Below are 26,579 nucleotides of genomic sequence, written 5' to 3' on the forward strand. Positions count from 1 at the left end.
GATCCCTGGATCAGGAAGATCCCCTGGAGGAGGGCATGGCAACCCACTCCAGTATTCTTACCTGGGAAATCCCATGGACAGAGGAGCCTGGTGGGCTATAGTGCATGGGCTCGCAAAGAGTCAGATACAACTAAAGCAAATTAGCACACATGCATTGGGATCAACAGCTGTAAGGAAGGCAAAGTTGAGCAGTTGGAGAAGTGAGTCCACAGCGCAGTTGCCTCTGAGGCCTCGGCTGATCCTCGGGAGAGCTTCTAGGGAGATCCTAGGGTGGTCCTTCAGAGTCAGCCTATAGTTGAGACAAAGAGGCTGGCTTTCATACTCACTCACAGACCAGATGTAATCCATGGCTGTCCAAAATAGGTATAACCTTGGGCAGGAAAGTTCCCTATGGTAGAAGATAATTCCCCAAAGGACACAGCTGCAATCTGTCAACAGCTGATACTCAAGGTGCATTGGCCCTGAAGAGGAGACCTGAGAAGAGCACCATAGTATCCACTACATATATGGTCAAAAAAGTTTGAAAAAGAAAGTTGTGATATAGTCTACACTCATCATCATTTTCTAAATGAAAAAATGCACAGGTTTAAGAGACTCTCTTCCAACATCTGTGAGGGGACAGTGTCAGAGATGAGGTGGGAGGTAGGAGGGAAGAGTGAAAGAGAGAAGAAAATAGCTTGCGGTCTTTGGGGTATGTCAGTGAAATCACCAGAGCTCAGTTGTGCAGCATGTATATCAGAGACCCTGATGGTGTGCATGTAGGCGATCCCAGGAGTGGCTCCTCCCCTCAGTCCCTGTCTATGAAAAACCTGATTGGTGATGAGCTTCTGTTTGTGGACAAGCCTGTCGGATAGGAATCCTGGGCCTGGTGGAGGAGTCTAGCTGGGGATGGGCCCAGGGACAGTGACTTAGCAATTCGTGATATGCCTACTGCCATTCCTACCCCTCTTCACTCCTGTAGTTTCCCCTTATCCTCAGCGGCATTTCTCTCCAACCTTATCGTGATTGACTCCAGCCTCTATTGATCCCTCACCAGCCTGCGGCCCTTAGTCTGCTCTTCCTTTTCTGATGCAGCTGCCCACTCATGGCTGCTGTGTCCCTCTCGGTGCACAACAACACGTGGTAAATGTGTTCCTCCTTGGGAAAGGACCCAAGCAAAGAGATGCTGCAGCCCACACAGACTGGCACTGACACGCACTTGGACACACTCCATATATATATATGGTGGCTCAGCTGGTCAAGAACCTGCCTGCCAATGCAGAGATGCAAGAGACTCAGGTTCAGTCCCTGGGTTGGGAAGATCCTCTGGAGAAGGAAATGACAACCCACTCCAGTATTCTTGCCTGGAGAATCCCATGGACAGAGGAGCCTGGCAGGCTGTAGTCCATTGGGTCACAAAAGAGTTGGACACAACTGAGTGTGCACACACACACACACACACACACACACACACAGATAGATATGTCCTCTAAGAATCTATGCCATTTTACAAACCTCCATGCTATTTCAAAGTATGTTACAGTGTACAAAGTACTCCTTGTTTTGAGAAGTTTTTCAAATAGCACTGTGACAAGCAAACCATACTTTGGGAAATGCCTGCACTCTGTTTTAAGAATTCATAATTTGCAGTGTCCTTTGACATTTAAGTCACCCTCGTGGCTCAGATGGTAAAGCGTCTGCCTACAATGCGGGGACCTGGGTTCAATCCCTGGGTCGGTAAGATCCTCTGGAGAAGGAAATGGCAACCCACTCCAGTACTCTTGCCTGGAAAATCCCATGGATGGAGGAGCCTGGTAGGCTACAGTCCATGGGGTCGCAAAGAGTTGGACACGACTGAGCGACTTCACTTTCAATTTGACATTTACAGGGCTTCCCTTGTGGCTTAGCTGGTAAAGAATTCGCCTGCGATGTGGGAGACCTGGATTTGATCCCTGTGTTCGGAAGATCCCCTGGAGAAGGAAAAGGCTACCAATTCCAGTATTCTGGCCTGGAGAATTCCATGGACTATATAGTCCATGGGGTCGCAAAGAGTCAGACACGACTGAGCGATTTAGTACCTTGATATTTACATACCTCCACAAGGATTATAAGAGACTTCATTGTTCACAAACAACTGTTAGGTTTTTTCAAAATATTTCAACCATCATAAATCACTTTATAGTTTCTGTAGTGGCACTGAAGGAGCAAAGGGGTCAAAGGACCGGTCTGGGTTTTGTCTTTCTGAGATTTGAGCATTGACAGATGTGCTCTGCTTTTCCTCTCCAGGGCGAAATACTTCAAAGGGAAAAAGATCCATGGAGAAATTGACATTAAAGTAGAACAGGTTAGTTGGGGCAGGTGGACCTGGGGGGTCAACTGTCCATACTGCAAACTGAGTTGTCTTTTGTGTGTGCTGTGAGTGAATCCCTGATTTTTTTTTTTCCTTCCCAGGCTGAATTCTCTGATCTCAACCTTGTGGCTCATGCCAATGGTGGATTCTCTGTGGACATGGAAGTTCTTCGGAATGGGGTGAAGGTTGTGCGGTGAGTGTAAAAAGGTTACTTTGGTATTATGGGAGAGACATAAGGGCTCCCTTAGAGCTGAGGGAGATTCCCCACCTCCTCTCCTATCTTTCTGTGAACAAGACTTAGGCACATTACAGTAGCCAAGATATGGAGACAACCTAAGTATCCATCAATGGATGAACAGATAAAGAAGAAGTGGTACACACACACACACACAAAGGGATATTATTCAGCCATGAGAAAGAAGGAAATCCTACCATTTGTGACAACATGGATGGATCTTGAGGCCATTATGCTAAGTGAGATAAATCAGACAGAGAAAGAGAAATACTGTATGATATCACTTATATGTAGATTCTAAAAGACCCAGACTAATAGAAATCACCTTTCTAGAAAGGTGATTGCTAAAGGCTGGGGGAGGGTGTGTAAGAATAGGAGAGCTGTTTAAGAGTCCAAGTTTGCAACTGGTAGATAAATAAGTCCTAGAGGTCTAATTCACAGTATGCATGATATAGACAATAATACTATATCATAATCAGTAAAGCTCCTATTATAAAAGACTAGACCTTAATTATTCCTACCATGAAAAAAAGAAATGATAATTTTGTGACATGGTAAGCCACTCCAGTACTCTTGCCTGGAAAATCCCATGGATGGAGGAGTCTGGTAGGCTGCAGTCCATGGGGTCGCTAAGAGTTGGACATGACTGACTGACTTCACTTTCACTTTTCACTTTCATGCATTGGAGAAGGAAATGACAACCCACTCCAGTGTTCTTTCCTGGAGAATCCCAGGGACAGGGGAGCCTGGTAGGCTGCCGTCTATGGGGTCGCACAGAGTCGGACACGACTGAAGTGACTTAGCATCAGCAAGGGTACTAACTAATGCTACAATGGCAATCATATCATAATATATTAATGTAAATGTATCAAATAACATGTTATACACCTTCCCTGGTGGCTCAGTGGTAAAGAACCTGCCTGCAATGCAGGAGACCCCGGTTCCATCCCCTAGGTCGAGAAGATCCTCTGGAGAAGGGATTTTCTACCCACTCCAGTATTCTTGCCTGGGAAATCCCATGGACAGAGGAGCCTGGCTGGCTACAGTCCATGGGGTTGCAAAAGAGTTGGACACAACCTAGCAACTAAACAACAACAATACACCTTACACTTATATTATAATTGACATATAATATGTCAATTATATTCCAATTTTTTAAAAGAACTTAGGAACAGAATGAAAAGAGATAGCTTCTCTTCTGAAGAAGAGCCAAGGATATCAGAAGACAACAAGCCAAATTTTTCAGTGACTAATTCAACAAGCATTTCTTGAGCGTCTACTGCATACTGGGTGCTACTCTCAGCATTTCACATTCAACAAATATTTACTGAGTATCTGTTGTGTGCCAGGAGCTATTCTTCATGCTGAGGTCCTGGAAGTGAACAAAACAGACCCCAAAAAGACCACACAAAAAAATCCTCTGTTCTCATGAAGCTCACATTCTACTGTGGGATACACATAATAAACAAAGAAGAAAATGTCAAAGTGCTAAAAAATATATATATATGTATATCAGCAAAGGGCTGTAGTGATTGTTAGATTATGAAGAGTCTGCAGTTTGGTTGATGTAGACCAAAAGAGTGAGAGAGATTTGAGGAAAGACCTGAAGGAGGTAGAAGAGTGGTGCATGCAGAAATCTAGGGAGGCTACATTTCAGGCTGAGGGAATAGCCCATGTAGAGCCCTGAGGCTGGAATTTATTCTGGGCAGCATCCTTTGTGTACAGTGGTAGTCTGAGAGATTGTGATGGGGAAACTGTGAGAGCTGAGTAGGCAAGCTGCAAGCTTACCTTGGTGAGGTAAAAGAGCAGGCAGGAAAGGCTTAAAAGGGGGTCACCAGATGAAGAGATGTTAGGAAGGGTGCGTGTGGTAGAGGGAATAGCTTGTGTATGTGGCTGAGGTAAGAAACCACTATGCCATTTCTAGGAGCCGTGGAGATTTCAAAACTTGACCTTAGGATGGGGAACACATGTATACCTGTGGTGGATTCATTTTGATATTTGGCAAAAAAAGAAGAAAAAAAAAAACAAACATGATCCCCCCCCCCCCAAAAAAAAAGCTAGTGAGGCCAAAAAATAAAAAAATAAAAAATAAATAAATAAATAAATAAAATAAAAAACAGATGCTGGTTGTAAAAAAAATAAAAATAAAAAGTAAAAAAAAAAGTAAAAAAAAAAAAAAAACTTGACCTTTATTCTAAAGGTGGTGGGGAGCTTTTGGGGGGGCCCTCAACACTCTTACCATTGCCACCCCAGGTCTCTGAAGCCAGACTTCGTGCTGATCCGCCAGCATGCCTTCAGCATGGCACGGAATGGAGACTACCGCAGTTTGGTTATTGGGCTGCAGTATGCCGGGATCCCCAGCATTAACTCTTTGCATTCTGTCTACAACTTCTGTGACAAACCCTGGGTGGTAAGTGACAGGATGGGTGCTACTGGCAGAGGGAATAGCTCATACATGCATGCGGGAGCTTGAACCCACTGTGATTTGGGGGATCAGAGGAAGCTTGGAACCTTGAAGTCCCAGCTTACAGACTCCCTCCAGGTGAAGGGACTTGCTGACTCATCTCTCCTGGCTCTCATAGTTTGCCCAGATGGTTCGACTGCACAAGAAACTGGGAACAGAGGAATTCCCTCTAATCAATCAGACCTTCTACCCCAATCACAAAGAGATGGTGAGTCTAGGGGAAGGGAGTGGGCAGGAGGGAAAAGCATCATGCCTATTGCAATAATGTTGCCAATGGATGTGTTGCTGGTGGAATACCATCAGAGAGTACAGCTGACACATGCACATGGAGGGCGATGTTGCTTTGTGATAGAGTTTATTAATACCATACATTTATGTATGTAGTTACAAGTATGATTTAAATCATTGATCCTGCTATAGTGTCTATTCTCATCAGTATTAAGAAACTGATTTCCGATGTAAACAGAATTAATGTAACAATTCAGATTACATTACATATACAAATCAAGGCATTGTTACTAACATTATCAAATATTCCTCCTGATAGAAATGTTAACAGTGTTTCAAATTAGGGTTGCCAGTAAAGATTATCAGTAGCAATGTTATGAATTAAATTGTATTCAAATAGAAAATTTGACTGTTGGCTACTATTATCACAAATATAATCACTAACATTATAAATTATATCCATTACTTCAAACTATTCCTACTGATGTAAATTATGAGTACCAGTGTTATAAATTATAGTTCCAAATAGAAGTAATCATTTCTAGTATCACTGAATATTATAACTATTATTTAAATTATTGTCAATATATAAATTATGCTCTAATACAAATTATAAGTCCCTGTTTTGAATTATGTCATACTTGATAATAAAAATTATATTATCATTACTAATGTCATCAAATATTATAACTAAGATTATAATTTATTACCAGTGTTATAAATTAAGGTTATCAATATAAGTGATTAGAACCTATTTTGTGAATTAAGGTATAATTACTGAAAGAAATTAAGCTATTAGTACAAACATTGTAACATACTGTTATAAATTATTGCCAATATTTATAAATTAATATTACTAATATAAATTATGAATATATATATTTTGAGCTATCCTACAGTTACTAATAGAAATCACTATTAATATGGTTAATAATCTTATTGATATCATAAATAGTTACTAATATTAAAGTTATGATTATAATATGTTAAGAGTAGAGCAGTTATTAATCAAATTTTAGTTCCAAATAGAAATTGAGTCACTGTGCCTAGTGCCATCAAATTTTATAGTTAATTTTACAAGTTTTTTATGATTTTTACAAGTTATGTTTACTTATATAAGTTATCATCACCAGTTTTATGAATTAAATTATGATTAAATATCAATATTGACCCAGCTTTATCAACTTAAATAAACATTGATTAAAGTAGTAAAAATTCTTACAAGTATTACAAATTATGGTCACTGATACAAATCAGTAGTGTTATGAATTAAGCTTACTTGTAGATGAAAATCAAATCATTACTTTGAAACCAAATTTGTTCATCATTATTATTATCTTATATTCATTGAGAAACTATGGTTAAGAACACAGACCCTAAAGTCAGAATTTTTGTGTTGTAATCCTAGCTCCACAACTTGCTAACTTCTGACTATAAGAAACATTAGTTAAATGCTCTGCACCTCAGTTTTCCCATCTGTAAAATGTGGGTAATAATAGTTCCTGCCTCATAGAGTTAATGTGAGAATTAAATTATTTAACAAACATAAAGTGGTTAGAACAGTGCATCTAGCAAATATACTAACTGCTACCTAGTGTTGATGAACACTTGTTTGTTGTCCCTTCTGAATTTGAAGTGTTTTTATCATGGAAGGATGTCGGACTCTGTCAAATGTTTTTTCTGTGTTTATTGATATGATACGGCTCTTGGCCTTTATTCTATGAATACGGTGTATTACATTAATTGATTTTTATCTGAATTAAGCCACACTTGCATTCCTGGGTCAGATCCCACTTGATCTGGCATATAATCCTTTTTATATGCTGTGGGATTCAGTTTGTTAGTATTTTGTTGAAAATTATGCCGTCAGTAATCATAAGGGACATTGATTTGTAGTTTTCTTATGATGTCTTTGTCTGGTTTTGGTATTGGGGTAATAGTAACCTCATACAATGAAATAGACAGTGTTCCCTCATCTTCATTAACTCTTTTAGGAAGAGTTAATGAAAGATTGGTGTTAATTTTATTTAAAATTTTTGGTATACTTAACCAGTGAAGATGTTTTCTTATTTACTAATTCAATCTCTTCATTTATTGTAGGTCTATTCAGATTTTTCATTTCTTCTTGAGTTAGTATCCAAAGTTTGTGTCTTTCTAGGAACTTGTCTATTTCAGCTAGGTTTTCTAGTTTATTAGCATAGAATTGTTCATAGTACTCTCTTATAATCCTTTTTATTTCTATAAAGTTATTAATTATGTCTCTTTCATTCCTAATTTTAGTAGCTAGTTTTCTCTTTTCTGAAATCTTAGTCTAAAGGTTTGTGCATTTTGTTGATCTTTTCAGAGAATCAATTTTGGTTTCACCAATTTTCTCTATTTTTTTTTCTATTTTCAACTTCATTTATTTCCACCCTAATCTTTATTTCTTCTTTTCTTCTGCTTGCTCTGGTGTTTGTTTTTGTTTTTGCTTTTTGTCTAATTTCTTAGGAAGATTATTGGCTATTGATTTAATATTTTTCTTCTTTTTAAAAATAGAAGTTCCCGAAAAAAAAATAAAAATAGAAGTTTACAACTATGAATTTCCCTATAAGCAATTTTTATATGTTGTCTTCATTTTCTTTTGTCTCAAAGTATCTTCTAATTTTCATGATGACTTCTTTGACCCATTGTTTAAGAGTATGTTGTTTACTTTCCACTTATTAATGAATTTCCCAAATTTCCTTCTGTTATTTATTTCTAATTTCATTCAGTTGTAGTCAGAGAACATATTTTGTATGGTTCAGTCCTTTTACATTATTGAGATTTGTTCTGTGGCTTAACATATACTTTGTCCTAGAGAATGTTCTATGTACACTTGAGAAGAATACATATGCCGCTGTTGTAGGATGGAGTGTTCTATAGACCTCTGTTAGGTTTGGTTGGTTTATAGTGCTATTCTAGCCTTCTCTCTCTCTTAGGAGAAGGCAATGGCACCCCACTCCAGTACTCTTGCCTGGAAAATCCCATGGATGGAGGAGCCTGGTAGGCTGCAGTCCATGGGGTCGCTAGGAGTTGGACACAACTGAGCGACTTCCCTTTCATTTTTCACTTTCATGCATTGGAGAAGGAAATGGCAACCCACTCCAGTATTCTTGCCTGGAGAATCCCAGGGACAGAGGAGCCTAGTGGGCTGCCATCTATGGGGTCGCACAGAGTCGGACACGACTGAAGCGACTTAGCATCAGCATCATCAGCCTTCTCTTTCCTTGTTTATCCTCTGTCTAGTTATTTTATGCATTATTTAATGTGAGGTATTAAAATCTCCAGCAATTATTGCTGAATTGTCCATTTCTCCCTTTCAGTTCTGCCTGGTTTTTTTGTTTCAATATGACTCTCTTGTTAGGTGCATATATGTTTATAATTGTTAAATCTTCTTGATAGATTGACACTTTTATCAATATAAAATGTCCTTTTTTATCTCTAGTAACAGTTTTTGTTTTAAAGTCTATTTTATCTGATGTTAGTATAGCAATGCTAGTCCTCTTTTGGTTACTGTTTGCATGGTAAATCTTTTTCCATTCATTTACTTTCAACTTATTTGAAAGTATAGTTCAACTTGTTTCTAAAGTGTATCTCCTGTAAATAGCATATATTGGGTCATGTTTTTCATCTGTTTTGCTTATCTCTGCCCTTTAATTCAGAGAAGGCAATGGCACCCCACTCCAGTACTCTTGCCTGGAAAATCCCATGGATGGAAGGGCCTGGTGGGCTGCAGTCCATGGGGTTACTAGGAGTCAGACACAACTGAGCGACTTCACTTTATTTTTTCACTTTCATGCATTGGAGAAGGAAATGGCAACCCACTCCAGTGTTCTTGCCTGGAGAATCCCAGGGATGGGGGAGCCTGGTGGGCTGTCGTCTATGGGGTCGCACAGAGTTGGACACGACTGAATTGACTTAGCAGCAGCAGCCCTTTAATTGGAGTGTTTAATTAATTTACATTTAATGTAATTACTGATAAGGTAAAATTTATGTTTATAATTTTGCTATTTGTTTTCTATATTTCTTGTGCCTTTTTTTGTTCCTGTATTTCTCTGTTAATGCATAACTTCGTGTTAAATAGATATTTTCCAGTGTGCCATTATAATTCTCTTCATATTTCTTTTCCATATTTAAAATATAGATATTTTCTTTGTAGTTTCCCTGGGGATTACAATTAACATTTTAATTTATACACTCTCATTTAATTAAAGCCAGTTTAATTTCAATAGTATTAAAAAAAAAGTTGCCTCTTTATAGCTTTATTCACTCAGTCTGTCTTTGTGCTATTGTTGTCATACAAATTACATCTTTATACATCATATGCCCATGAATATAGACTTATGAATTATTGCTTGATGCAGTTGTATTTAAATCAGATAGGTGGGGAAAAGTGTCAGAGACAAAAAAAAAAAAAACATAACAGTATGCATTCATACTGTTACAGGTGCTCATTTCTTCACGTTTTTACAACTTTGCTTAGCCTTCACTTCCTGCCTGTGCAGAGCCTCGGGGTCAGCCAGAGATCCTATTCAAGCACACAGCCTTATGCATATTTATGGCTTTTTAGATTCCTAGGAATATGTCGGAACTTTTCAAAGACTCCTATGGATGTCTTAGTCCCCAGATTTTTCTGTTAAGTCTTTTGGTCAGCTTGTTGTTTGTCTTAACTATAATTGTTGCCTCAAGCAGCTGCTGTGTTAATAATTGCTGCTGATTATTTTTGAAAAGCATCCTCCCAAAAAACTTCTCACATCAGGTGAACTCTGAGTCAGGTCAAATAGATAAGTCCTGTGTGTGAAGTTTTCTAGGGAAGTCCAAGACAGGTCAAATAAAGACAGTTCTTTGGGAATGGGGCTTTGGAGGACTCCAACCCTGTTCTGCTTCTTCCATTGGCTGCTAGCCTGCCAGTTTTCTTCAGAATTGCAAGACTGTTGATTTTCAAATCTGTTCGGAAGGTGGAAAGAAGAGAATAAGTACAGAAAAAGTTCAAATGTCACAAAACTTAACTGTTCTTAGTGAGATTCAGCCTTTTTCTTGAATAAATACTTCTTGAATTACTGTAAGCCTATGCTCAATTTTCAGAATTCTGACAAAGTTCATTGTGACCACTTTGGCCAGTACTCTCATTGCTTTTACAGAGGAGAGGACTGTTATAGGCACTTACCCTGGCATTCTGCTGACTTCTCCTCCAGGTATATCTTATTCTTTCCCTGCCCTAGGATAATGGCATTTCAAAGTCAGGATCTGGGAGCTAGATCATTGCTACTGGAATGTCCTTGCTTCTAAATTGTCTCATTGTGCAGAGCTAGGAAATATATTTTTGTTGCTGTTTAGTTGCTCAATCATGTCCAACTCTTTGTGACCCCATGGACGTAGTCCACCAGGTTCCTCTGTCCATGGCATTTTCCAGGCAAGATTATTGGAGTGGTTTATGACATATATACATATGAAATTATATATATACACATGTATGAAATTATATGCAGTGTGCTCATACTGATACTTTTTTTGCCATGCCACACAGCTTGTGGGATCTTAGTTCCCCAACCAGGTATCGAACACAGACCCCCAGCAGTGAAATTGCCAAGTCCTAACCACTGGACCACCAGGGAATTCCACAGATACTTTCAATTCTAATCCAACACAATATAAGGTTCCTTCTAGCCTTTCCCCATTCCATATTTATATTTCTCTTCTCTAACACTGAGAGCCCTAGCTTCCAACATCATCAACATATTTACTCATTTGCTCAATCCTACAATACACAGAAAATATTTTTAGAGTTTCAACACCCTTACCACTGTAAAACACAACCACAGTAAGGTATAACTTGAGATTTGTTTGCCCTTTTTATGTCTTTAGATGAGACTATACAAAGTACTGTATTCAAATGCTACATGGTTTAGTTCATTTTGTCATCCAAAACAGTTGTGTTACTCATTTTATTTCAAATGTAATTTGTTTCCCTTTATATTAAATTTTAGTTTTTTTACTATCTATACTGACTTAATTTTATGTATTTAAATGTAATATGTTAGCATGATTCCAAAAGTCAAAATATAAAAAGGCATTCCCAGATAAAAATTTAAGCCTACAGGAAATGGATAATTTCATTAGGGGAACACAGTTTACCAATTTCATTAGGGGAACACTTTACCAAAATTTACCCCATTTGAGTTTACCACACCAATTTCCATAGAAGTAATAGCAAGGAGAGATAAGAAAGCCTTCCTCAGCAATCAATGCAAAGAAATAGAGGAAAACAACAGAATGGGAAAGAGTAGAGGTCTCTTCAAGAAAATTAGAGATACTAAGGGAACATATCATGCAGAGATGGGCACAAGAAAGGATAGAAATGGTAGGGACCTAACAGAAGCAGAAGATATTAAGAAGAGGTGGCAAGAATACACAGAAGAACTATACAAAAAAGATCTTCATGACCCAGATAACCATGATGATGTGATCACTTACCTAGAGCCAGACATCCTGGAATGTGAAGTCAGGTGGGCCTTAGGAAGCATCACTGGAGGTGATGAAATTACAGTTGAGCTATTCCAAATCCTGAAAGATGATGCTGTGAAAGTGCTGCACTCAATATGCCAGCAAATTTGGAAAACTCAGCAGTGGCCACAGGACTGGAAAAGATCAGTTTTCATTCCAATCCCAAAGAAAGGCAATGCCAAAGAATGCTCAAACTACCACACAATGGCACTCATCTCACAGGCCAGTAAAGTAATGCTCAAAATTCTCCAAGCCAGGCTTCAACAATACATGAACTGTGAACTTCCAGATGTTCAAGCTGGATTTAGAAAAGGCAGAGGAACCAGAGATCAAATTGCCAACATCCGCTGGATCATGGAAAAAAGAAGAGAGTTCCAGAAAAACATCTATTTCTGCTTTATTGACTATGCTAAAGCCTTTGACTGTGTGGATCACAATAAACTATGGAAAATTCTGAAAGAGATGGGAATACCAGACTACCTGACCTGCCTCTTGAGAAACCTGTATGCAGGTCAGGAAGCAACAGTTCGAATTGGACATGGAACAACAGACTGATTCCAAATAGGAAAAGGAGTACATCAAGGCTGTATATTGTCACCCTGCTTATTTAACTTATATGCAGAGTACATCATGAGAAACGTTGTGCTGGAGGAAGCACAAGCTGGAATCAAGATTGCCAGGAGAAATATCAATAACCTCAGATATGCAGATGATACCATCCTTATGGCAGAAAGTGAAGAAGAACTAAAGAGCCTCTTGATGAAAGTGAAAGAGGAGAATAAAAAAGTTGGCTTAAAGCTCAACATTCAGAAAACTAAGATCATGGCATCTGGTCCCATCACTTCATGGCAAATAGATGGAGAAACAGTGGCAGACTTTATTTTTTGGGCTCCAAAATCACTGCAGATGGTGATTGCTGCCATGAAATTAAAAGATGCTTACTCCTTGAAAGGAAAGTTATGACCAACCTAGACATCATATTAAAAAGCAGAGACATTACTTTGCCAACAAAAGTCCATCTAGTCAAGGCTATGGTTTTTCCAGTGGTCATGTATGGATGTGAGAGTTGGACTATAAAGAAAGCTGAGCGCCGAAGAATTGATGCTTTTGAACTGTGGTGTTGGAGAAGACTCTTGAGAGTCCCTTGGACTGCAAGGAGATCCAACCAGTCCATCCTAAAGGAGATCAGTCCTGGGTGCTCATTGGAAGGACTCATGTTGAAGCTGAAACTCTAATACTTTGGCCATCTGATGCTAAGAGCTGACTCATTTGAAAAGACCCTGATGCTGGGAAAGATTGAAGGGAGGAGGAGAAGGGGCAACAGAGGATGAGATGATTGGATGGCATCACCGACTCGATGGACATGGGTTTGGGTGGACTCCGGGAGTTAGTGATGGACAGGGAGGCCTGGCGTGCTGTGGTTCACGGGGTTGCAAAGAGTCAGACACTACTGAGTGACAGAACTGAACTGAATGAAGAAATTTATTAAGAAACTACCACCTTAAAAAAGCATCAGGCCCAAATGATTTCAAAGGGGAATTCTACCAAACTGTTAGAGACCAGTTAATCCCAATGGCACGTAAATTATTCCAAAGAACATAAAATGAAGAGCAACTTCCACATTACTTTTCTAAAGCAGTTATAACTTGGACAACAGAAAAAAGAAATGCATAGGCAATTTTCAGTCATAAATATCAATGCAAAAATCCTAAAGCAAATATTAGCAAACAAATCCAAAACTATATTAAGAAAATAATATAATATAACTGTGTAGTAAGTTTCCCCCTTGGAATGCAAGAATGGTTTGTTATAGGTAATATACTGGGTTGGCCAAAATGATCATTTGGGTTTTTCTGTACCATCTTATGGAAAACCCAGAATGAACTTTTTGGCCAACCCAATATAATGCAACATATTAATTGATCTGAGGAGAAAGTCATATGATCATTTCCATAGATATTTTTGAAGCCTTTAACAGAGTTTAGCACCCATTCTGATAAAATCATTCAAAAACAGAAATCAACTCATGCCTTCTTAACATGATCAAATTTGTATACCTCAATCCAAAAGTTACTGTTAACTTAATAGGACAACATTGAAAGCGTTTCCATTAAGGTGAGGAACAAAGCAAGGTGCCCACTCTTTCTACTCCTTTTCAGTACTGTGTTTAGAGGTATTGTTGTTGTTTTTCAGTCGCTCAGTCTTGTCTAACTCTTTGTGACCTCATGGACTGGACTCCAGAAAGCCAGTCCTCCCTGTCCATCACCAGCTCCTGGAGTTTACTCAAACTCATGTCCATTGAGTCAGTGATACCATCCAACCGTCTTGTCCTCTGTCGTCCCCATCTCCTCCTGCCTTCAATCTTTCCCAGCATAGGGTCTTTTCTAATAAGTGGGCTCTTTGCATCAAGTGGCCAAAGTATTGGAGCTCCAGCTTCAGCATCAGTCCTTCCAATGGATATTCGGGATTGATTTCCTTTAGTATTGACTGGTTTGCTTTCTTTGTAGTCCAAGGGACTCTCAAGAGTCTTCTCCAACACTACAGTTCAAAAGCATCAATTCTTTGGCACTCAGCCTTCTTTACGGTCCAACTCTCACATCCATACATGACTACTGGAAAAACCATAGCTTTGACTATATGGACCTTTATCAGTAAACTGATGTCTCTGCTTCTTAATATGCTGTCTAGGTTGGTCATAGCTTTTCTTCCAAGGAGCAAGCGTCTTTTAATTTCATGGCTACAGTCACCATCTGCAGTGATTTTGAAGCCCCCAAAATAAATTCTGTTACTGTTTCCACTGTTTCCCCATCTATTTGCCATGAAGTGATGGGACCAGATGCCATGATCTTTGTTTTTTGAATATTGAGTTTTAAGCCAGCTTTTTCACTCTCCTCTTTCACCTTCAAGAGGCTCTTTAGTTCCTCTTTGCTTTCTGCCGTAAAGATGGTGTCATCTGCATATCTGAGATTATTGATATTTCCCCTGGCAATCTTGATTTCAGCTTGTGTTTCATCCAGCCTGGCATTTCGCATGATGTACTCTGCATATAATTTAAATAAGCAGGGTGACAATATACAGCCTTAACATACTCTTTTCCCAATTTGGAACCGGTCCATTGTTCCATGTTTGGTTCTAACTGTTATTTCTTGACTTGCATAGAGGTTTCTCAGGAGGCAGGTAAGGTGGTCTGATATCCCCATCTCTTTAAGAATTTTCCACAGTTGGTTGTGATCCACACAGTCAAAGGCCTTAGTGTAGTCAATGAAGCAGAAGTAGATGTTTCTCTGGAACTCTTTTGCTTTTTTTATGATCCAACAGATGTTGACAATTTGATCTCTGGTTCTTCTGCCTTTTCTAAACCCAGCTTGAACACCTGGAATTTCTTGCCTTATGTACTGTTGAAGCCTAGCTTGGAGAATTTTGAGCATTACTTTGCTAGCATGTGAAATGAGCCATTGTGCAGTAGTTTGAACATTCTTTGGCATTGCCTTTCTTTGGGATTGGAATGAAAACTGACATTTTCCAGTCCTGTGGCCACTGCTGAGTTTTCCAAATTTGCTGGCATATTGAGTGCAGCACTTTAACAGCATCATCTTTAAGGATTTGAAATAGCTCAGCTGGAATCCCATCATCTCCCCTCGCTTTGTTTGTAGTAGTGCTTTCTACGGCCCACTTGACTTCACATTCCAGGATGTCTGGCTCTAGGTGAGTGATCACATCATCATGGTTATCTGGGTCATGAAGACCTTTTTTGTATAGTTCTTCTGTGTATTCTTGCCACCTCTTCTTAATATCTTCTGCTTCAGTTAAGTCCATACCATTTCTATCCTTTATTGTGCCCATCTCCCCAGCAAATGTTCTCTTGGTATCTCTAATTTTCTTGAAGAGATCTCTCGTCTTTCCCATTCTGTTGTTTTCCTCTATTTCTTTGCATTGATCAGTTAAGAAGTCCTCCTATTCTTTGGAACTCTACATTTAGATGCTTACATTTTTCCTTTTCTCCTTTGCCTTTAGCTTTTCTTCTTTTCTCAGCTATTTGTAAGGCCTCCTCAGACAACCATTTTGCCTTTTTGCATTTAGAGGTATTAGACCAATGCAGTTAGACTAGGCAAAACAATTATAGATGTAAAAATGGGTAAAGGGGATGTAAAAATATCTCTATTTATAGATTACATGATAGTATACCTAGAAATTCCCCAGAGATTCAATAACAAATTCAAACAATAATAGTAACAGCAGAATATAAAATCAGCATACAGAAATCAGTAGTTTCCATATATACAACTAACCAGACAGAAGAGAAAACCCCAGTTAAGGTAACAACAAAAAAGATAAAATGCTTCAGAATAAGTTTAACAATATATGTGCAAACTTGCTGCTACTGCTGCTAAGTCGCTTCAGTCGTGTCCAACTCTGTGCGACCCCATAGACTGCAGCCTACCAGGCTTCTCCGTCCCTGGGATTCTCCAGGCAAGAACACTGGAGTGGGTTGCCATTTCCTTCTCCAATGCATGAAAGTGGAAAGTGAAAGTGAAGTCGCTTAGTCGTGTCTGACTCTTAGTGACCCCATGGACTGCAGCCTACCAGGCTTCTCCATCCACGGGATTTTCCGGGCAACAGTACTGGAGTGGGGTGCCATTGCCTTCTCCCATGTGCAAACTTTTATGAAGAAAAATTTAAAACACTCCTGAAAGACTCAAAGGTAGATTTACACAAATGGAAAGGCATTCCTTATTTGTGGATAGGATAAATTAAGATCATAAAGATATCAGTTTCCCTTCTTAGATCTCTATTTTTAAATTATAAATGTAATATGATCTCCCCAAATATACCTACCTAATAAGCTGTTATCTGGAGCTGGATAAGTTGATTGTAAAGTTCATATGAAAAAGCAAACATGCAAGAATAGCCAGGAAAACCTGAAAAAGAAGAGCTTTGAGGGGGGACTAGCCTTTCCAGTCTACAAGGAGTTTAATGCTTTTGCAAGCAAACATTTTATGAAGCTTTTCTAATTTAAACACTATGACACACATGGATAGACAGACTGAGACTAAAGGAAGAAAAATTCAAAGTCCAGATTTAGATCCATGTACAATGGAACTTTAGTAGATGATACAAGTAGCAAGCTTTGTTTTTGACATTTAAATTCTTCATCCATCTGAAATTGATTTCCTTTCTCTTTTTAGCATTCTTACAAACATCTTTATTACATTTCTTTAACACTTCTCTACATGCATTACAGAATGGCTGTTGCATCCATTCACTTACATAATGCTGTTCTCAATATAGCAGTCCTAGCAGTCTTCCAAACATCTTTATTACATGTGTTCTTTAAAATTGATTTTCATATACAGTATGAGATAGGTAGGGATCCAGTTTCATCTTTTCCTTTATAGATAACCCTTTTTCCCCATTGATCTGGTATGCCACCTCCATCCTATTCTAAATTCCTATGTATGTGTGGGCAAGTTCAGGAGTCTGTTCTAGTCCACTGGTTACTTTCTTTATACCTGTTCCAATTCAGTGCTATCTTAATAGCTATATTTTCTCATTAATTCCTGATAGTACCTCCTGGCTGTTTTGTAGCTATACAAAGGCTATTTTTGTCAGGGACAGAAAGAACGGGCCTTCAGAGGAAGACAGTTAATGGTGGGTAATGGTGGCAAGTGATGGCAGAAGCATTAGACTTTTTGCCAGCCAGCTTGCCTCCCCTATTTCCTCTTTTGTCCTCAACAACACTGTACAACATGGAGGGGTAAAAGGTGGCCCTGGATTTGTGGGAGCAGCCTTGCCCAACCCCATACTTGGAAGCTGAGATGGTAGACACATCAGGACTCTGGCCCCGCTTTCCTGTCTACTCCCATCCAGTTTGCAGACCACCAGGAATCCTCTAGGATGCTCAGCTCAGTGTGTCTAAATATTTCCCAGTCAAATGTGGGGTACAGTTTGACTTCTCTTCACCCCAACTTCCCTAGCCTGGTGATCTACTTACATCAGCTTGGTTATGCAGACCTAGAGGGTGGGTTGCTGTGGGAGTAGGGACTTCTCTTTCCTTGCTACCTGCACTCCAGGTGATTTACGGCTCAGCAAATGTTTGTAGAGGGTTCATGATGTGACAGGCAGAGTCCGAACCCAAGGCCTTTCTAGATCCAGTCCCTTCTCTGGGCCCAGGATTCATGGTCCCTGTGATATAAGGAAAGAGAGGGTGCTTCATGGTCAGAATCAACAGGGTAAGTGACTTTGGGATTGTGTGAAAGAGAGAGTGCAGTAGTAAGGGAGCAATTGAAGGAAAAAGCAAGGGAGATATGTTAAGAGGGTGGGGGACTTCATTTATTCCCTTTCTTTTTTTAACTTATTTTTTAATTGAAATATAAGTTATTTACAGTATTTTATTAGTTTTAGGTGTATAGCATAGTGATTCACAATTTTTCTTGATAATATTCCATTTGTAGTAATAATAAAATATGGCTATATTCTCTGTGCTGCACAGTATATTTTTGTAGTTTACAGGGTTTTCTTTTGAGGGGCCAATTTCATTGAAATGTAACAAGTTCAGAAAAGGGAACATATCATAAGTATATAGCTCACTGAATTTTCACACAGTGAACATAGTCCTCTCTTCTGCATCCAGATCAAGAAACAGAATGTGAACCAGATAGATCCCCAGCACAGTTAGGAGCTGGGAGTCTTTCGGAGGCTTGAGGAGGTGGTGATGGGATGTTGAAGGGCTGGGGGTGCTTCACCTTCTTCAACAACATAAACCAATATAAGCCCTTGCAATCTTCATGTACAATAGCCTCTGAGCAGGAGTCTGGGTCCAAGGCCAGAGGCTATTGTACATGAAGATTCAATAGCAGATATCAGGTCACCAAGGAAAACATCAAAGTTTATGCCTTCATAAACATAAAGCAAGGAACAGAAAGAACAAGGAAGAGCTGGATCTATGTCTGCAGGCGTTTTGTTGGTCAGTCGCCAAGTCGTGTCTGACTCTTTGTGACCCCATGGACTTCAGCACACCAGGCTTCCCTGTCCCTCACCATTTCCCAGAGTTTGCCCAAGTTCATGTCCATTTAGTTGGTGATGCCATTCAACCATCTCATCCTCTATCACCCTCTTCTCCTGCCTTCAATCTTCCCCAGCATCAGAGTCTTTTCCAATGAGTCAGGTCTTCCCATCAGGCGGCCAAAGTATTGGAGCTTCAGCTTCAGTATCAGTCCTTCCAATGAATATTCAGGGTTGATTTCCTTTAAGATTGACTGGTTTGATGTCCTTGTTGTCCCAGGGACTCTCAAGAGTCTTCTCCAGCACCACCGTTCAAAAGTATCAATTCTTTGGTGCTCTGCCTTCTTTATGTACAGTGCTCTCACATCTGGAAAAACCATAGCCTAGACTATACAGACCTTTGTCGGCAAAGTAATGTCTTTGCTTTTTAACATATTGTCTAAGTTTGTCATAACTTGCCTGCCAAGAAGCAATCTTCTAATTTCATGACTGCAGTCACCATCCACAGTGATTTTAGAGCCCAAGAAGAGGAAATCTGTCACTGCTTCCACCTTTTCCCCTTCTATTTGCCATGAAGTGATAGGACCCAAAGCCATGATCTTAGTTTTTTAATATTGAGTTTTAAGCTGGCTTTTTCACTCTCCTACTTCACCCTTGTCAAGAGGTTCTTTAGTCCTTCTTTGCTTTCTGCCATTAGAGTGGTGTCATCTGCATATCTGAGGTTGTTGGTATTTGTCCCAGAATGTTGATTCCAGCTTGTAACTCATCCAGCCTAACATTTCTCATGATGTACTCTGCATATAAGTTAAATAAACAGGGTGACAATAAACAGTCTTGTTGTACTCCTTTCTCAATCCTGCACCAATCAGTTATTCCATACAAGGTTCTAACTGTTGCTTCTTGACCCGCATACAGGTTTCTCAGGAGACAGGTAAGATGGTCTGGTATTCTCATCTCTTTAAGAGTTTTCCACAGATTGTTATGATTCATGCAGCCAAAGGCTTTAGCGTAGTCAATGAAACAGAGGTAGATGTTTTTCTGGAATCCCCTTGCTTTCTCTGTGATCCACCGAATGTTGGCAATTTGATCTCTGGTTCCTCTGCCTTTCCTAAATGCAGCTTGAACATCTGGAAGTTCTCAGTTCATGTAATGCTGAAGCCTAGCTTGAAGGATTTTGAGCATAGCCTGACTAGCATGGGAGATGAGTACAATTGTCCGGTGATTTAAACATTCTTTAGTACTGCCCTTCCTGGGAATTGGGATGAGGATTGACATTTCCCAGTCATGTGGCCACTGCTGGGTTTTCCAAATTTGCTGACATATTGAATGCAGCACTTTAATAGCATCACCTTTTAGGATTTTAAATAGCTCTGCTGGAATTCCTGCAGGCATACTTGTAGATGATCAGGATCCCTCCCTGATACACTCCTCCCTGAGCCCCTTCCAACACTACACAACTCAGTGTACATTCTCATCCATCAAAGAGCATAAAGGGGGTGAATGCCATTCCCTGATGGTCAGTAAAGTGTGACCAGATGTCCCTTGGCTGGGACAGATTGTGATCCCCAAGTACCCAGTCCCAAAGATCCAGGACACTATGGGTTGGGGACAGAATTTTCTGTGGATGGCTGAAATCAGGAGCACAGCATGCTGGGATTAGGAGTACTTGGTGGAAAATGCTCCAGGGAGGGGACACTTTGTTCTAGGGCTGGGACAGAGAGAGGCCTGAAGATGAGGTATCCATGCAGGGTAGGGACATGCAGGCTGGCCTGAGATAAGGAATTCCTAGAAGAAAACTTCTCCCCAGGGATGTCATCACTGCTGTGGTGTGTAGATAGATAGATATAACCACATTGCTCTTTATATTTGAGTACTTTCATGACCCAGAAACATTGATTCTGGGTTTTTTAGAACATTGATTGTCTGTGAGGGGGGGGGAAGGGAGAGGGACCCTGCGACTGAAGAATATTTAATGGATGAGGGGCTGGGTCTTAGTATCACATCTCTAGTTTTGAGGCCTCAAAGACCCATCCTATTCCCTCAGCCAGAACAAGGTCAGGGGCCTGTATTTTGGTGAGGAGACAGATATGGGGAAGGAGGTGAGCGGGGTGCCTTGATGTTTTGAACTCATAATGCTTCATGGTCTCAGTAAGAATCCCAGGAATTAAGCCACAGGGATAAATGGTGGGAGAAATGTGTCAGGGGATCCCTTGGGTTTCAAACATTCAAGATTTTCCCTGTCCCAATACTCTTGGGGAAAAACAAAAGTTTGCAGAGCAACTGCCATTTAGGTTCAACCACCTCATAGGGCTTTATCCACTCTTCTGGAACCTCACTGTGAGTCCCTGCGTTAGAGGCCTTCCTGAGGTCTGCCCAGACTTACCCACATCTGAGTTACAATAAATAGTGTGGGGGTGTGGTTGGTAGCACCTGAGGGCCAGCCTGAGGCTGGTCAGGGGCAGAGCCAGGAACAAAACAGGGACCAGCAGGAAGTTGGGACTCATGGCAGGGACCTGGAGATACAGTGAGGGTGAGTGGAGTTGAAGCATGAGCTTTTCCTGGCCCAGCTCACCCTCAAACAGGAGAGGATTCAAGGAGCTTTCCAGGGGCCTGGAGTCAGAGGAGGCCCTCATGATATGATGGGGGGAAAGGACACTGAGACTTGCCCTCTGGTACCAGTGGCCCCGCCTCCACCCATCAGAGCTGTAACTCTTCACAAAGGTTCAGCAGGAGGCCCAGGCTCAGTGGTGGATAAATAGATAACAACAAAGAGGTGTGGCCTGGGCGTTCCTGCCCATATGAACTCTCTATTTTGCTTTTTTAAGAGCTCATATCTTCAGCCTTCTATTGCAGTGGGGACTGGTATTTGGGGAGTGTCTGGGGTTCTAACAACTTCTTATGCAGACTTTCAACTAATCTCTTTTTTCAAGCTCAACCTTCACCTCTACATCCAGAGAGTATGTGTGCCCTAATCATTTCCTTTGGTGGGTGCTCTATGGTATAACTGGGGTTAGTCCTCAGATTTCATCACTACTGGCATAGGAGGTGTCCCAGGCTAGAGAGTGAGACCTAAGTGTCAGTCAGTATTGATGAAAAGGAAGAATTGTTCTACCTCTTCATCTGTCATTGGGAGTATGGAGAGATGTTTCAACATATAGGGTAATATATTGAGAGCTGTTCCAGCAGGGAGATTTTCCAACTAGAGATATCTAAGGATGGGGAAATGTGTCAGTGGAGAAGGGTGGTCAATCAGTAGGGGCTATATGGATGGATGAGGCTTTATGAATGAAAAGGCTTTTCAAGTGAGTTTAGCAATGAGGTAGATATCAATGGTGGGTATTTCTGAATGGTTCTGAATGGTAAGATTTGACAATGAGAGCATTTTGATAGGCATGCCTGAATGGGGAGATATGCCAGTATAATGTATTCTTGGGAAGATTTTTTGATAGAGGTTATCAATGAGAATTATGTCATAAAAAGGTATTCATGAGTAGAAAGATTTTTCAACTGAGTGGTCATAGGAGATATGTCAACGGATTGGGAAATCATCAAGAGAGATATTTGTCACTAGAGTCCATCAGTGGATGATAGATTGCTCCTGGGTATTTGTGAATGGGGAGATTTGTCAGTGGGAGGTCATCAGTGGAGATTCATCAATCAGATGTTTATGAATAAAGAAGGTAGCTCAACAGAGGTATTTGTTACTGGGATATTTGTGGAAAAGGGAATTTGTGCAGTGAAGATGAAAGGTTGTTGTTGAATCACGCGAATACACCAGGATTCTTGGCCCCCGGAGGAGAAGAATTCAATCCGGGGCCAGAGACGAGGCTTGATCGCTCGGAGCTTTTGTGTAATAAAGTTTTATTAAAGTATAAAGAAGATAGAGAAAGCTTCTGACATAGGCATCAGAAGGGGGCAGAAAGAGTACCCCCCTGCTAGTGTTTAGCTGGATGTTATATAGTCACTAGCAGTCTGTTAATGAAAGAAAGGAATGTCTTAAAATTCAGAATGGCACCAGGCCCCTCACCCATAAGATGCATTTTGGGATAAATGGTTTATCCTGGGCCATAAAATGATTAACTTGAATCTTGAAGAAGGGCAGACCACCATACAAATAGTTTCATTTACATAGATTAGGGGAACAATATCCATACTGGTTTGTCAAGTAGGTTCTGGGCCAAGAGGCGGAACCGACTTGGAGACAGAGTTTTGGGGTAAAGGCATAGTACATTAGCATAGCTTAAGACAAACATTTCCATAAGAAAAAGGCATTGGTTATCTCTAGACTGGAGAATAGCTAACTTCAGGCGAAGCCGGGTGTCATTATGGCAACACAGTATTTTAAGAGAAACCTCCCTTTAAATTTGTATAGAGAAGGAAAAAATATTGCTAGTTTGTTTCCTCCTGCCGCTTAAGAGAGATAAAAATGTCTGACACTTGCAGGCTATTTCCTCCATTTGGAGACCCCTGGCCTTCCTGCCTGTTACCCTCTCAAAGAGAGGGGACATTTCAAAGGAAAAAATACGCCAAGGGCTTAGAGATTTGTCACCTATAGTTTTGGCAGCAATAGAGATTTATAAATGTGATGATTTGTCCACAGTGAGGACTTCATAGTGGGGAACGCTATCACTGGGAGGGCTTGCCCTCAGAAGTCTTTGAAAATGTCAGTATTTGTAAGTGGGGTGATTTGGACATTGGGAAGCAGTGTAAAAGTCTCACATGATAAAAAAAAATTAACACATGAGCATATTAAATATTTGTTACATCTCTGGGGAAGATATCAGGATGATGAGTTAAACTAAGTTTTCCAGGGTGCATTCAATTATTACTACTGATATTATACATTATTTCTAATATTGTAAATTATCATTCCCAACATTAAACATGATTTTCAATATTGTAAAGAATCATTAGTGATACAGATAATCACTATTAAACATTAAATTACATTTATCATACTACTCCTAATTAATACTTACAAGTGCTATGTACCTAGCACTGTTCCAGGCACTTTACACGTAAAGTTACATGCCTATGAGTTAGGCATTCATTTTATACCAATCTTACAGAGGTGGAAACAGGTATAAAGAGGTAATGTAATTTTCCCAAGGTCACAGAGCTAGTACATGTAACGGGCAGGATTTGAATGCAAATGACGTGGCTTGAGTGTTTAGATTCTTAATCACTACACTACACTACCGGTCTAGAAATTTAAATTACTGTAACATTATATAGGAAGTTATTGTTATGAGAGTTTCATGTGTTTTGACACCCCCAAAATACCCAGTGGGTGAATGCACTCATTAATCATCCTCCAACGCTAGCACAGACTTCAGAAGGATTCTGGGTAGGGACTGCAAGGCCCATCTTTCAGGGAGATGCTGGGAAAGGTTGAGGGCAGGAGAAGAGGGCGTCAGAGGATGAGATGGCTGGATGATATCACCGATGCAATGGACATGATCTTGGGCAAACTTCCGGAGATGGTGAGGGACAGATGCTGCAGTCCATGGGGTTGCAAAGAGTCGGACACAACTGGGCGATTGAACAACATCAACAACTGAGGCTTGGGTGAGAAGGGCCAGCCCCCAGGCTACCGGTGGAGCTGGACCCCATGCTGCACACCTCACAAGACTGCCACCCCCCCCCCCCACTTGCTTCTTCTCAGCCATCAGAGTCTCTTCCAATCAGAGCTTCACACACAGACATGTGGAATGCTAGGGGTGAAGGGCAACTCAGTTTACTTACTTTAGTGGATTTTCTTTCTTTTTTTTTTGGCTGCAGTGCAGCATGCGGATTCTTAGTTCCCCAACCAGAGATCGAACCTGTGGCCCCTGCATGGGGAATGTGGAGTCTTAACCACTGGACCACCAGAGAAGTCCTTTAGTTGATTTTCCAGAAGAGTGATGGGGGGTGTAATGACCCCAGGACTACGCGTATCTTGCCTGGAGGTCCTACTGGGGTCTGGGGGAGGTGATCTTGTGTGCTGAGACTCTGTGAAAAGGGCTGCAGTAGGGCCTAGTGGTTATCCCATGAAGTATTGAGTCCTGATCCAGGGCACTACCTGTAGGTGGGCAGGTTGGCAGGAGAACCATTTCCACAATAGGCTTCATCCTTCTTCTGCCACTTTCTACTTCACCTTCCTCCCAGGGGTAAAATAATGGAGAGCTTAGGGCACTTCCCAGGTGTCTCGGTAAAGAATCTGCCTGCCAATGCAGGAGATGTGGGTTCGATCCCTGGGTTGGGAATATCCTGGGAGAAGGACATGGTTACCCACTGCAGTATTCTTGCCTGGAGAATCTCATGGACAGAGGAGCCTGGCAGGTGATAGTCCATGGGGTTGCAAAGAGTTGGACACGACTGAACACACATGAATACATGCAGAGAACAGGCCCTGGGGTCAGGAAACGGTGTAAGAGTGCAGGGAGCTGGTACTAGGGTTTAGTGAACTGTCAGAAGCTGCCAGACTCTTGCAGGCAGCTGAGCCAATAGAGACAAGGCCACCAGAGCCCAGGTCCTTTCTTTGTACCCATCAGCAGAGGCTGCCATTTGCCCCTTTCGGTGGACAGGGTTCAGTCCTCCCAGGGCATAACCAACATGTCAATATTAAGACACAAATTGTTGCTGGAAATATCTGCACAGGTAGCCATTGGGTGCTGAAAATCCCTCCATCCCTGGGACATACCTTGAGCCCTGGCAGAACCTTCCAGGAATACAAAAGGACATGGACCAAGAGGATCCAGGGGGCCATACTTGGTGACCCAGAATGTCCTGGAGGAGACCTGGGTTCTTACTGGTGGCACCAGTAGGTAGTCTGATGGGAGGGAATTTGGAAGTCTTTTCCTGCGACAAAGTAAGTGTTAGTCACTTGGTTGTGTCCAACTTTGTGACCCCATGGACTATAGCCTGCCAGGGTCCTCTGTCCATGGGATTCTCCAGGCAAGAATACTGGAGTGAGTTGCCATTTCCTCCTCCAGGGGGATCTTCACGACTCAGGGATCGAACCTGGGTCTCCTGCATTGCAGGCAGATTCTTTACCACTGAGTCACTTGGGAAGCCCTTCCTTCGACAAGTATCTATGTAAAGCAGATTCCAGTCAACAGGACACTTGAGTGTTCTACTGAATGTTTGCACCAATCTGAAAGCCCAGTTCCCAGGGACCTCACTTCAGTTGGATCTCTGGAGTGTAAGGAGCAGGTTCTAGGGACTGAGAAGGGCCTGGGCCGAGCTGTGTAAGCAAGAAGTCATGAGGAAGGGAGTGTTTGGAAGGTCTCTCACTCAGGTTTTTGGGAGGAAGATGAACCAGAAAGGTGAGGCTTGAGTCTAGAGGCCTGTTTTGGTGAATGGACAGCTGTGTAGGGGAAGGTGGAGGTGCGGGTGGGCTGATGCACCTGGTTGGTCCTGATTTTGGACCCTTGCTGCACTTCACTGCTTCAGTTGATCAAAAGAGTGAGGGGAGCAGAAGTAGGGGGGGAGGGAGAAGGGCAGAACTTGGGGATTTTCAGATCACACCTTCTCCCCCTCCCTCCTTGTCCCCAAATGAATACTTCCAAGAAATCTCCCATAGGCCGTGGGGGCAGGGGCAGGGCTGCCCTTACTTCCAGAGTCCCTGGCTGGGTTATGTTGATGGGGGTTGGGGGGGACCTCTGGGCCTACTGGAGGTCTCCCTGTTCACTCAAGTCAGACTCACAGTACAAAACCTAAGGTGGCAACAGTGACACCCACAGGTTTGGATGGGGTAAAACGTCCTCCCTGGATGACATCAGGACAGCACCTGAAGCGAGAGCTGTTTACAAATGATT

At 41.2% G+C, this 26,579-nt stretch overlaps 1 protein-coding gene across 2 annotated transcripts in view; it reads left to right on the forward strand.

Annotated features, from left to right (window-relative positions):
- SYN1 (synapsin I) overlaps positions 1-26,579 on the forward strand; it is a 55,095-nt gene that overhangs the window by 13,669 nt on the left and 14,847 nt on the right. For both annotated transcript variants that reach the window (XM_027532997.1, XM_027532998.1), the window contains exons 2-5: positions 2,266-2,323; positions 2,431-2,522; positions 4,818-4,974; positions 5,147-5,236. In XM_027532997.1, coding sequence (XP_027388798.1) covers positions 2,266-2,323; positions 2,431-2,522; positions 4,818-4,974; positions 5,147-5,236 — 397 coding nt within the window. The remainder of the gene's footprint in view (positions 1-2,265; positions 2,324-2,430; positions 2,523-4,817; positions 4,975-5,146; positions 5,237-26,579) is intronic.

The sequence above is a fragment of the Bos indicus x Bos taurus genome, chromosome X, assembly GCF_003369695.1.
Source record: "Bos indicus x Bos taurus breed Angus x Brahman F1 hybrid chromosome X, Bos_hybrid_MaternalHap_v2.0, whole genome shotgun sequence".
NCBI classification, from domain to species: domain Eukaryota; kingdom Metazoa; phylum Chordata; class Mammalia; order Artiodactyla; family Bovidae; genus Bos; species Bos indicus x Bos taurus.